This window comes from Gymnodraco acuticeps, unplaced genomic scaffold (genome assembly GCF_902827175.1).
Source record: "Gymnodraco acuticeps unplaced genomic scaffold, fGymAcu1.1, whole genome shotgun sequence".
NCBI lineage: Eukaryota > Metazoa > Chordata > Actinopteri > Perciformes > Bathydraconidae > Gymnodraco > Gymnodraco acuticeps.
In genome coordinates this window covers 3034788-3048978 of record NW_022990590.1, presented here as the reverse complement: position 1 = coordinate 3048978, position 14191 = coordinate 3034788, and the positions used below count along the sequence as shown (strand labels likewise).

Sequence of the window (14191 nt, the reverse complement as noted above, 5' to 3'; positions counted from 1 at the left end):
AAAAACGTTTTCCAATCTTCTTTAATTGTTATGTCCTACCTATTTAGGGTTAAAAAAAACATCTTGCAATTTAGACTTTTTTAATTTAATTTAATTTTTAAATGTTACAGTATGTCCACATGTAGAGGACGTCAGGACCATTTTAGTTTGAAAAGACAGCCAAAATGAACAGATAGACTATGTAAAGTATTATGGTTATAGAGTGATTAATACAAGAATACATTCACCTTTATTTAAAACTTAAATAAGTAATTGATCTGAACATTGCTGTTTATTTGGTCACTAAAAAACTAGTTTGGTTTTTGGTGAATCTTCAAAGACTTAGACTTGACTGTAGTCAATGTAGGCTACTGGTAAAAGTAATTTACTCCAGTCGGCACGGGCTGTATAGGGTCATCTTGACTAGTTTTATGGATGTGGTCTCCATTTGACCATGCTCATAGAAACAAACTTGGCATTCCTGAGCCAATTCTCATTTTTCATGGCTCCACTTACAATAAAAACAACAATAAGACATACGTGCTACTCTTGGCCTACAGAGGGCCATGTCTTTCCAGCTCGTCCCTATTTGTCTCTGTCTGTATCTGTGCGCTCATGGAGCCTCCTGCATCTTTTCCCCCCTTCTTCTTGACCCTCTTCTATCCCAGGTGTGAAATTCTCATCTCTCTCATCATCTGAGAGCTCAAAGTCTGAATCTCCCTTAACTATCTGCTACAAAAAATGTCTGCTTCAGTTCCGTCTCCTGCAACAATATTGAGTCATAAAGTCCATGAAGATGGTCCTGACGTCCACTAGAATGAATGGACATTTATAAAAGAGCTGTTATTTCAAAACTTGAATTATTTAATTGCTTTCAGAACTAATTATATAGTTCCTCACATGTTAATAAACAAAAACATATAGGATTTTCATGGTAAAAATTACAATTATTCAACAATATTTGACTCCTGCTTCTATAAAATGTTGTTTTTGGTATGCCAGCCATTTTGGATGAAAATAAAGAGGAACTCCCAGCATGCAATTTTAACCAATGACATATCACTAGAAAGGCCATGTCCTCTGCACAATATCAGAGATTGATAGATTACCTCAAAAGAGTAAAAGGAGATGCATGTTAACAAAATGTCCTCTACAGAACAAATAAGTAATGAATTTGGTGAATTTTTCTTTTAGAAAATCTTTATAATTGTACTGTTACAGTGTCTAAAATCACTCATTAATGGTCTCCTGCTGGTGTTACTACCAATAACTTAGGAACAAATTCAATTAGTGGATCAATTTGTGGTTAAGTAGAAGAACAATGTCACATTTAGACTGCATATTTATCAGGGATTAGCGAGTACACCATTATAATTTAATATTTTGTTTAATTTAGAGAGCCATAGTTCTGAAAACATATACATGAAACTATTTCTATCTATCTAGCCTGCACTCTGAAAAAACGTTTTATATGACTTTATGTGGTCGGAAAATATAATACAGTTCTACTTTTATAGGCCCTTCTTTCCGTCTTCCCTCATGATATATTGCGTGCTTTTCATTTTCCCACTACTTTCACAAGTGGATCCTTTTGTGCGAGACGCTTACTCTCCACAGTACACCTCCCTCAGAGCATGACAACAAACATGTCATGGAGACCTCAGCTGGTGAACCCAGACCTCTGCATAAATTCCAAGCATGCAAGCCTTTCAACCAAAACCACATTATTGACAATGAAAAAGGCACCGCAGTAGAAAAGTCAGGCATATGACCTGCATTAGAACGGGTATGTTTCCGATAATGCGTGAAGAGGAATGTGCAAAATGAAAAAGGTTGGCTCCTGTACGAGTAAAAGGGTCATTCTGAAAGGAAATGTGAGAGTTAAAGGGAAAGTAATTCCCTGCATGCTTAGCCTTATTAAATATGTAACAGAAAGGAAATGTGCTCTCTTTTACTCTTTAGCCAGACCCCCTCTGACTGCCAACCAAGTGATGCCCAAAGCGTTGCACATCCAGGTGAAACATCTTAAAATGTGGCTTCATAGAAAGGTAATTCTTCAGGGGAGATTATAATATTTAAAACATTTTCTTCCCCCTGACCTTGACATTCCTGAGGCTGTCATCTCTTCTTCCTCAGCCATGAGAAAATAAGTACTCTCTCTGGTTCTACACACACAACGCTCTCCCGTTGCTTTAAATATTGAAGATGGATAATGGTGCTCAACTTCTTCCCGAGACCAGGCAGAAAGCTTGGAGACGGAGAAGAAAGCATGTGAAAAGCACGCGAATGTGCTTACACATGCTAGTGCAGAAAAAATAGGCCTCATTCAAGGAGGAACAAAGGATTGAACTCTACTTAACCCTGTCTGAATGAGATTTTGTGCTTCTTTTTTTTCAACCTTTTTTAATAGTTCAACTTTTTTCCACTACCCACTATTACACACGACCACTATCAGACACATGCTGTCTGTCCATGCTGTGTTTTAGTGTCAAAACTGAAGTCATCATCCCTCTAGTTCTGATTTAACTGACGGTAGCCCCTCCCTGCCTCAATCTCCATTACATCTGTAATGACAGCACAGATGTTGCACTACGACACAGAATAAGGTGCTGCTTGGTGCCGTGTCATAATCAACGCGACAACTGCAATCACTTGAAGCTGATGGATGCTTCCTTAATTATGAAATAATTCTGTCAGCAGTCTCTACATCTGAGCAGACCACTTTGTTTTGTTTGTTTACATAAAGAAAAATGCCATTATTTAGTACTTTGAGGAGTATTTTTATTGTTCCTTGATATGTCTCGAAAGGATGCAGTCAAATAAAACAATACATCATACATTCAGAAATAAACCGCCCCCAAAGAAGGCACATTTTCACAAAAACATTGCACAATATTTGAAGGACCTCAACTGTAAACAACATAAATAAAAACCTGTCATATCATCCGTTTTTTGTTATAATATATTATTAATATTAACAATGTGAAAAAAAAAAATCATATGTTCGATAGATATAATTGTAAACTCAGAGATACACATTGATATATCAGCCTCTACATTTTCAAATAGTGCAGTTGGGGAAGACTTTAGAGAGTTGGTTGTTGGTGCTGTGGTATTGTGTGTGTGTGTGTGTGTGTTTTTTAAGGAAGAAGGGAGGGGTACATGCAGAAGACCGACAGATGGATACACATGGTTGACCATCTGCACGGGCGCCAGACTTTGCTTTTCTGGAGTTTGGGAGTTTTGGGATATCTGTTGGCAGGTAAACACTGTCCTCCAGAGGGAGAAGACAAAGTAAGCCTTGACAGCAGCACTTCAGCACCTGTGATGGTGAAGAACTGAACATATCTACATTGTGCTCTCCCGCAGGTAGATTAATATACTGTAAAATCATCAAAAGCAGCACACACTGCAGAATAAAGACACATTATAAGTTATAGGAGGCCGTGAGACTGCAATCGGAGTAGGTGAGATTTAGGAATAGGTGTTTAGTGTTACAGGGGTCTTTGTAGTCAGGAGTGTCCAAACGGAGACTGTGTGTCTAGGGGTCTCTGGACGATGACAGCGTTGGACAAATCGGCCTCTTCAAGACTCAATTCTTTGTCGCCGAGCTCACGGATAGGAACTGATGTTGTCAGGACAAAAGGTGGGCATCTCCTCTGGCAGCGTGCCACAAAATCATGAACATCAGTTATCCTAGAAAAGAATAAGAGACAGAATTAGAGCTAGATCGAGATGGAATGTAGAGAATTACACTGTGAAGATAAATAAACTCAATTCTGATTTGTTCTTTTTTTGGTCTGTGATTTCTGTAAAGCAGAACGTTGCTACTAATAACAGACTATTGCTATGGAAAAACTGATCATAGATTCTGGAGGACCCCATCCAATCATGGCTAAAAACCAGTTTAAAGGCCATAAAGAGCTGGACAACAGAGAAATCAACTAAATGAACATGAGGTAACACTGAATAGGACTTATTGCAGTGTTTAAAGAATGGTTGATTGTAAAGACAAATATCAACTGACAAGTTACAGGGCAGAAAACCCTCAATCAGAAGCTGTGGTAATTTCTTGAATAGGTTAAACATTAAACGATTAAACTTACTAGAATGGAAATGTTCAGTTTAGCATGAATAACAGCCATTGCAAAAGACAATGTTTGACTTTTCGCATCTGAGAGTACGCTATGGTCTTTGTGACATACATTCTGTCATCCCAGGGTGTACGCAAAGGCTCTTTGCAGACGTGGAAAGTGGTGGCATAGTAATATAATGTGATTGGGTGGAACACGAAGTCCAAGAGGACAGCATAAACCGGACTACTACACATTCATGGCAGCAGCCCATATACTTGTCCGTTTGATAGTATAACCAAGACTTAAGCAGGCAAATCTTAACAAGACTACAAACTTAAGTTGCTATGGGCACAATGTTAATATAGCAACGCAATTCATACCGTGGAATGATTATTTTTCTTAACGGAAACAATAAAATCACTTTTAAAACATAAAATGGGTGTTGATTTTTTTTGTCACGTTTTGTGGTAAATATTTACATTACATTATATATACTTGTAATAATGGGGATAAAGTACAGGAAGCGGGTTGCAAATTGAACCCCTTCAGGGTTATTTTAGACCTGTTCACCCAGTCAGGGTTTATTTTGTAATAATGACCTGGGGCCTCATTTATAAAGGGATATCAAAAGGGGGTGAGTGAATGAACTGAACGCCAGTTTCTACGCAATGTTTGCGATTTATAAAATACTAACTTGACGGGAAAACGTGCGGTCCTCATGCAAACTCTAACCCATGCGTACGCACTAAGCACAAAAACGGGAGAGACGAGAAACTGCGACACCGTTGGCAGAAGGAAGAATGGAGAGAAATATGTGGAAATAATACCATAAACAAAATGTTACCTCTCATTTATCATATATGAAGAATTCATTTTCAAACATTGATTAAAGCCAATCTTAAAATGATTAAACAAACGCCTGTTTGAGACTCCTCAGTGCACACAAAAACATAACTTGGAGAAATAAATAAATACGGATATGTTATTGAAAACCACCTCGAATATGTTGTGTTAATGTTATGAAATGTTTTCTCATAAATGACGCCGTGTTGCATTTCTATAGGTTGTACGAGCATGGTTTTATATACTACCATGTTTAATCATGTTTTATGCCGTTTGCTAAGACTTGATAAGTCGCTCATAAAACACAGGAGGTATGGAAGCTAAGAACACTATATGTGGTCAATTGTAGGCTACAGCTAATATAACACAACACATTAGTTGTATTTCCTTTAACTGGTGGATATAGAGTTGCTGCGGGGGGGGGGTGAGACGCACAGGCTGCAGTGGAGACGCTGCGCACAGCTGATCGACAGCTGGGACACAAACCACCAAATACGAAAACATAATTCAGATCCAGTCGTCATGACTCCACTCCGGAGGGATTCCCCGATCATTTCTTACAGTCTCTCATCAAGGGGGGGTCTCCTGTCCCTGGTACAAACACACTGCCTGAGGAAGGCTATGTGTATTTCTTTTGTCATGAACCTTTTTCGGACCACTTATTTATTTATTTTGGTGACGATCCGACCTCCATGCTGCTACTCTGGTTCAAACTGCATCCACCAAACAATATGATTTATCTCGACCTCCCCAAAATAACCAAAATCTGACACGGTGTGAGATGTCTTTTTTAGCTGTTCTGTCATCATTTCCTGCGATCTTCTTCATAAAGTCAGTCAGAATGAATGAATGGGCGTTTCTTTGACTATTTATAGGCAAATATGGGCGTTACGTGAAGCCCGCAAAAGCTGCACCGCATTTCGAGTCGATTGTGATTTATAAAGGGAAACCGGCGTAGGAAGTGCCGTACGCACTTTCCTCGCCGGTACGCAATGTTTGGTGAATCGGAAAATGTCGGAACATTTCTGTACCTATTTTTTGGATTTCTACTACGTAAGCAACCTTCCCACGTGAGTCCTATGCACGGCGTTATAAATGAGGCCCCTGCTCTCTGTACATTATCCCTTTAACAATAAAGATAGGCAGAACTATACATCTCCTCAACAGCAAAGCATTACCCCCCAAATACTATACTCTCTCTTGTGACGCTTGATGTCTTTCTGAAGCACTATACTAGTAACATCATCCATTATTAATCACGGCCCAGCATACACAAGCGATCTTAAGGCGGCCCAGTCCTCTAACACTGAGGCCAGCTGAAGGGTGGAGGGGTTCAACCCTCCCTATGCTTTAGCTACTAACCCTGTTATATAAATGCTGCATCCCAGTTACGCAATCCCTCTCTGGGGATTTTATAGATCCACTCCGTTGCTACATCTCAGATTATGTTTTCTGCAGCCCCATGCACTGTGGCAGGGGGATATAACATGCACCATGCCTTCAACTCAAGCAGCCTAGAAAAAGCATTACGTAATCTTCAAACAAACCCTCTCACCACCTCACAGAGATGTATAAACAAAAGTCTTATGTCATCCATTGAACTACTTTTTTCCTGCGATGTTTAAGATTATATGGGATTTACTTTCAGCATAGCAGAGGTAGAGAGTGTCGATATATATTGACTTAGCTGAATACTGAAGTCTGTCTTTGATATGCAGATATTATTTGATGTATATATATGATGTCAAGCCGAGTTGTGTGTTTTTTGGACCTTGTGATACGCACCGGTGCGATAGGTTAAACCTCTGCACCAATCTCCTGCCGTCAGCCAACCAGATCTGCAGGGAGGTAACAGGAAGGGCGTGGTCTAGTGTTACCATGGGAATAGGAGGAGATTCTCCATCCTCTTGCACAGATGGTGACCTGACCACTACTCTGGGTGCAACACTGGGGATGGACAGGGATACAAATAAAAAGATTAAAAAACAGTTAAAAGGGCATACAGCTTATGTACTGTGTATTTTTATAACAGTCTACTCCCAGGTGTAAATGGTCAACATCTCAGGTTAAATCATTGTTGGACTCTCTGGACAATTTAGTATTCATACAGAGAAATGTTGAGCCTCTGACTTCATCAGGTCTGTGTGCTAGGATTTGCCTGTGGGTGTTTTGATACCTGGATTTAGAGGGACACCTAGTGGTATAAAGTAATATAATATATTGGGACTTAAAACTAACACTACTTTTTTTTTAAAGGCAACTCAACAGGTTTATTATTGGTTATTGGTTATATTATTATTCCAAATTTGGTAAACCTTTACATAAAGGTCGTGTCTATAAGGCATTTTAGGCATTCTCAAGACATTATAATGCATACTTTGACTGAATTGACTGTGCTGTGTTAAGTCAAACAACGCCCCAGAGGTGTTGTAACTCACTGTAAATTGCAGGTTCTAGTGGCTCCTTGCTTAATAAAAGGTGTATGAAACTACAGTATAACACCATTTCAAAAAGAACATAGATCTTCAAAAAGATAAAAATAATTCACGTTGCAAACCAAGACTCAAATCCACACAAAATCGAATGGGTTAATCTGTGGTTGATGCTACACCCTTCAATGGAGTGTCATGAATTTTTGACTTTTAATTTTCAGTCATTCTGATGACAAAGAATGGAACAAACACAACTAATGGCGCGTTTCCACTGCAGCGGGTAGCCCCGTTTAAGCGTCCTTAACCGTCCTCAAGCGGCCAGGCCGGTTTTCGGTGGCGTTTCCATATAGCCTAGTACCGGCTAGCGGGTACTTTTTCCCTCTTTTTATATATGGAGCATAATGTCTTACGAATGTGCACAGAATGCTTTATATACATGACCTTCATATAGTGTTATAGACAATTATTTATTTTCAACATAGTTAATACTCCCGAATGTAACCTTTGTAATATTTTCACAACATCGATCTCTTACCTGCCGAGTCGGTATCCTCGGCCGCTGAAGGGATGAAAGGCCTTTTTCCTGGGGACATAATTTTCCTCCGTCAGGTCCTCCACACTGATCTCCAGCTCCTCCTCCTCTGCTCTGCTCCCCCACTCTGCCGGAAGCTCCCTGGGAAAGATAAAAGACCGGAGTCAGATACATCAATATGACAAATGAGCACTAACGAGCATTATGCTTGATCTATCTTATGTCGCCTGGTTGTAGTCTGTAGGAACTGCTCATTTCCCTTTAGGGACTTATGTTCGAACATAATCGATCCAAGGACACGTATTATGTTACATTGGAGTGAAATACTTATAGGTACATATAGGGTACAGAGCTCTCGATAGAAAACAATGCATGCATAGAGCATGGGAACATTTCCTTATAGAGTTTGTCAGCATTTGTTAATTATTTTAAAGATAAAATCAGAAAATTGGTCATTCACCAGCTAAACATTATCTGAATTCCTCTTTTTTTGTTATAGAAACACGCTGATTCTTGTCTGGGGTCAATCTGAATAAAAATGCGTTATCCAAATGTTTTTTGCAACAATTCTCCTACCTAGGTTTATTCACTGTGGGAACCCCAATTATCATATTAATAGTTGAGGACAGGAAATTTAAACAACGTAATACCAGTCTTCAATAATTAAGAAAACGAGAAAGAAAGTGAGAGATAGCGAGCCAAAAATTCTACTTAATTTGATATAGTGTAATGTAGTCAGTTTTTTATTAGCTGTGACCAGCAACTTTATTGCTTTTCAAAATTGGCATGGAGGTCAAGTGTTTGTGAGGATGTGTGTGTGCCGGACGCATGAACACTAAGTTTGAACTTCCATATGCTGATAACCGTTATACTTTCGACAGCTACACATAAAAGTGTCTGCCCGCCCTATCTTGTATATAAGCTTTGCTATTTTGTGACTATTGTGCACACTCTCGCAGACTAACCTATACTCTGTGAGACCTGTACCATTTGAAGCTTCAAATAAATAACCCAAAAGACAACGCTGCCTGCTTTCACCAGTTTATTATTGATTACTCTCATTGTACATCTTTACAGTATTGACAAGTTTAAAATATCCACAACACACTGCTTCGTTATTTGCTTTTGAACGACTGGAGAATAATATGTATTGCAATATCGGACCATCGCCGGTGGCACTGTCCATCTTTCTGAGAAATATTCAAATAATTTGCAAAAGTACAAGTACTATTAATACACTGTGAAAATACTCTGTTGTATATATTATGTGTGTATATATGTCGGCTACTCGTTTCAGAAAAATGTCCCCTCTTATATACTATTATATATAAGATAATTATTACTCATGTATGTATGTATGATTGTAAAATCAGCATTTACTGTTGTGTACTATTTTGTACAAAACTACTTGTACACATTATATGTTTTTCATAATGGAGTCATCTGTTGATTGCTTTACATTACATTACATGTAACTTGTTAGATGCTTTTATCCAAAGGGACTTGCATACAGTCATACACTCAATACTGTGGGCGATCCCTACAGAAGCAATTTGGGGTGAAGTGTCACAGAGTAAAGGCCAGTAGGTAAACTTTATAAAGCCAGACCTCTTTGCACTTACTCAGGTAGTTGTTAAGTCACCAGTATTCACCAGCAGCCCTATAACAGCTTAATAATCTATGTTTTTATGTGGTATAAAGGTTATAAAATCATACTCAATACACCTGTAAGACCTGTTAAATTCATTCACTCACCCCCTTTTGATGGAATCCAGGAAGTCTTGATTCTTTGGTATGGAGTAGCTGCGAAACTCCTCATCATTAACAGTGAAGCCATCCTTCCATAGCCTCACCACCATTTCCACCTGGAATGAGGCCCACAAAATGAGTCCTAAAAAACCTAACACTGTTATATTAGATAAAAACATCAAAACTCCCAAAATATGTCTATAAGGACATAATGAGATGTTCCTGTGCTAGCTGCAGAAGGCCCATGTGCAGAGAGACGACCCCGGAGATTTAGGTAAACATTTGAAGCTGACCTTTGACGTCCCTGAGGCATCGTAACAGATCTTCTCCACCTCATCAAGGAGGTCTTCTACCGAGAAGGTACGCCTCATTGGAGCCCCCTCTTCATTTTCTTCACTGGAAACCCATCAAGAAATAGACAAGTGTATGATTTGGTCATTTTATGTATTATTGAATTCACCCTGCAGTGACAGGCTTTATTGTACAGAAACATTGCATTAGTGACTTCTCACCCCCACATTTGGTTAAGGGTGCAGGTTTTTAAAGTATTATAGCAACCCTGACATTAAATTAAAGTTTTACATTTTGTATTATGATATGACTAAAAATACAGTGAAGCAGTTGTTGACAATGAACATCTTGGATGTAAGGCTTGCTCCAACTATGCTCATCAACTAAGTTTTTTTTGTAATATTTAAGTGGAAGAAGGAAAATGACACACGTAAAATAAACGTAAAATACTGTTAAAATATAGGGTGTAAACATAAACGTAAATAAGATGTGTAAAACATTTTAAATTAAGTAATTTGTACAAAATGTAACAAATAAATGTAAAGGCAACAGGACTGCAGTAAATGTGAAATATGCCTAATACATATATATAGATACATGTATGTAAACAGTTGGTAAAACAGTAAGTAAAGTACATAGAGGTAAAGTAAGATTTGAATATAAGGGATTTTAAGGAAAAAATAATTAGCAATTTGTTGTGACCTACCAATTTTCATCTTTCTCATCCCCCACAGTGTCCATCTCTTTCAGGCCTCTGTGTGTTTTCCATCTATAATAAAACAAGTGGACAGGACAAACGTCACAATATGGCCTAGCTATCACAGCTTTAAAAGCATATTTAATACATCTCGAGGAAACCTTTATTAGCTCAATGGTTTATTATAAAATGTATTCAAAGGCATTCACAAGTCAATTGTATAGAGCTCTATCTTATAACATATCGATAAACAGCCAGGCAGCATGTAGCGTTTTCGTTAATTACGTAAGTGGGCGTATGAAGACATGGCTGCGCACATAGCCAACGACGCAGGACCTGCTGTGTATCGTAACAACATGGTTTATATATACATACACACACACATACACACTGTAGATGCTCATCTGCATGCACGTATTATTGGTAATGTCAAATAATGATTACCAGTCTGTGTTTTGTCGGTTAATCCCGGGCTACACATCTGCAGCCAGCCATACATTTTCCTTCAGTGGCTCTTCTGCTGCCGAGCAACGTGTGTGACGTAGTAGTGCCGTACGTCGTCTCCTCTTGTCGTAGTGAAACTGTACCGCTGAGCTCAGCAGTCTTGCAATTGAAATATAAATTGATTATATATTTATCTATCTATCTATGTATGTATCTATCTCTGTATCCATCTATATTTCTCTGTTTTTCCTAATGGCAATTTTAATTTACACTGCATTTACACACCACTATCACGAGTTATGTAATACCAATAATTAAGTTATTATGTGTGTTATTATCATAAGCCTCTTTCTTTACAGTGATTCCCTAATAGCATTGCAATAACCTTCTTAATATATATAGTGCATCAGTGGTACAGTGAGAACACATTTGCACATCTGGACTGTATGTCCTCATCCTCTGTGGGGCTTAAGAGGTTAACAATCCTATGTAGATTCTTTATTCAAAATCATCATTCTAGTATTATACACATTTTGGTTGTACATCACTGCACTTTTATTGGACTGCCATTTGATTTTTTTTAACTATGTCTATTATCACTTAATGTTCCCATTCGATCAGTGTCAGATTGAGTTTTAGATGTATAAGATAACCTCATGTAAAACAAGCCATATATAACTTTTCATAAAGATGTGTTCAGGTGGTGAAGTGTTCCAGTGAGGGGACAGTGCGGACAATCATTGCCATGCCCCATAATTACCACTGGCTATTATAACCGCAATTAATTAGTGCTTATATGATTGTTTTTCATGGCCAGGATTCCCTGGCAGAAGATATCTTGTTTTTAAATGGGATATATAATAATCATTTATTTTAACCATTATTGTGTGTTATATTCACACATTATCTTGAAGAGTATTACTCAAGGATGGATTCATTTGTTTGTTTCTCAAAAAATCAACACAAAATATTACCAATTAACTATTTTCAGCATCAAAAACATTACAATTGGTGTTGTCTATAGTTGCAGAACATTCGAGAATTATAACAGGTTTAAATCTAGTTATCAGTGGGGGGTAGCCCATTTTTTGGAACACAGACAAAAAATGTTTTATGGAATAGAAATAAAAATAGTTTTGATCGTGCTTTTTTTAAAACACAGCTTGAACAAAAATCACGAAACAGATGGCTGGCGCAGTTGCATATTCAGTCAAGCCAGAAATAGAACAAGCAACATACACACACACACACACACACACACACACACACACACACACACACACACACCACACACACACACACACACACACACACACACACACACACACACACACACACACACACACACACACACACACACACACACACACACACACACACACACACACACACACACACACACACACACACACACACACACACACACACACACACACACACACACACACACACAGGTTTGGGTTTCAGCAGTGCTCCCCAAACTGAAGTCACACGATCCCATAGGGGTTCTGAGGAGAACAGGAAGTTCTTGGCAAACTACACATTTGTTAAATGCAGGGTCGGCTCTAGAACAACTTGAATGGGGGGGCAATCATTTACCAAGGGGGGGCACACACTGCCGTCAACAACCAACACACAAACACCAACTTCAATTTAAAAAAACATGCTGTAAAGTCTATTGTCTTTCACACACATTGCAGGGGTGTAGTGCTATTGTATAGTGCACCTATGACTTGTGCATACATGCACGGTTGTGGCACGACCACCAAAACAGAAACATATAAGGACAGAGGGTGTCGTTTTCTCATACTGATATTCTGCACAAACTGTGCTGTTGTATTTGCTGTAAAGTGTCTTTACTGTAGGTTATTTTTTTTATTATATGTACAGCACTTTGGCTCGACCAAAAATCGTTGAAAAATGTGCTATATAAATAAAACTTGATTTGATTTGATATGGACATAGGCCACCATATAAAAAGTGTGCAAATGTATTTAGTATCCTATCCATGTGAACATGTTTTAGGTGGGGGTGGACCTAACCAGAGGGTCTGGGGGCATGCTCCCCCGGGAAGATTATTTTTAAAATATTGAAGTTAAATGCATCAATCTGGTGCACTTTGAGAGCAAAATGAAGAGATCTATGGATAGCCTACATCTCTCAGCATTCATATGAAACAGAACTGTACACAGATTTACTTTTTCTTTATGGATATTGCACTAATAACTCCCCTTTAAACTGTATTCTTGTGTTACTGTCCTATAGTATTTCATACCCGTTTTTCATTTAGTCTCTCTTTAATAACTATAATGATCATATAAAGGTGTTCCTCGAAAATACTTACATAAATGGTGACCAAACCGTTTGAGACCCACTGAGATAACCTACACTAAAGTGAACTATCTAAACACTGAGAGAGTCCTTACCTCACTGAGCTGAGGTTATAAGATCCTCTCAGTCTGACAGGAGAGGACTGTCCTCCACCTTGGTGTAGAAACAGCCCTTTAAAGCCGTTAGCATAGCTAGCTAACCAGATGCTAACCACAACATTCCACGTTACCGCTCGCGCACTCACAAAATGCGCTCGTGTCACACACACACAGAGCTTGAATGAAACACAGAGACCCATGTACTTGTACTGTACATCATATTATTTTTGATGGCTTTACTGTATAATCAGTGTAACAGACGAACAGATCGCCACCTGGCTTTCATCTAAACACACAGCCACGTAATGATAACAAAAAAAAGGTCGGGGGTCATTGGTCAAGCAACACACCAATCAGAGAGCAGCAGTGAGCACACCTCAGGCTGTGTTTTATATTTGTATTATTTATTTCTGATGTATTTCACACAAAAAACCTTTAGTGGAAACGTTTTCACTTAGCCTATATGATTAAAAAAAAGAAAAAATCGGCAAAGTGACAAGGCTTGCCCACCCTGCGTTGGGGGGGCACAGTGACTCATTTGGGGGGGCATGGCCCGCGAATGACCCCCCATGACGCCGACCCTGGTTAAATGTGCCTTTTTCGTTTTAGGAAACCGAGTGAGATTAAAGGCTTCAAGTGTTCCAAATCTAGTGCAGACTGAACAAAACGAAAAACAGATAGTCTTTGTTGGTCAACAATGTAAAATCTTTCTGACAGAT

The 14191-nt window shown here is 38.6% G+C and overlaps 1 protein-coding gene across 3 annotated transcripts; it reads right to left on the bottom strand.

The window, feature by feature from the left end:
- Positions 1 to 2735: 2735 nt before the first annotated feature.
- On the bottom strand, positions 2736 to 11176 carry ubxn2a (UBX domain protein 2A). 3 transcript variants are annotated; one of them, XM_034228641.1, is made up of 7 exons: positions 11044 to 11175; positions 10609 to 10671; positions 9905 to 10007; positions 9618 to 9727; positions 7866 to 8003; positions 6670 to 6845; positions 2736 to 3675 (listed from the first exon to the last, which is right to left on the bottom strand). In XM_034228641.1, exons 2-7 carry the CDS (start codon positions 10641 to 10643, stop codon positions 3671 to 3673), a joined length of 567 nt encoding a protein of 188 aa, XP_034084532.1. In that variant the 5' UTR covers positions 10644 to 10671; positions 11044 to 11175; the 3' UTR covers positions 2736 to 3670. The 3 variants fall into 3 exon arrangements, with proteins under 3 accessions (XP_034084532.1, XP_034084530.1, XP_034084531.1); XM_034228639.1 differs by having other exon boundaries at positions 6684 to 6845; XM_034228640.1 differs by lacking the exon at positions 6670 to 6845 and having other exon boundaries at positions 11044 to 11176.
- Between the last annotated feature and the right edge of the window lie 3015 nt (positions 11177 to 14191).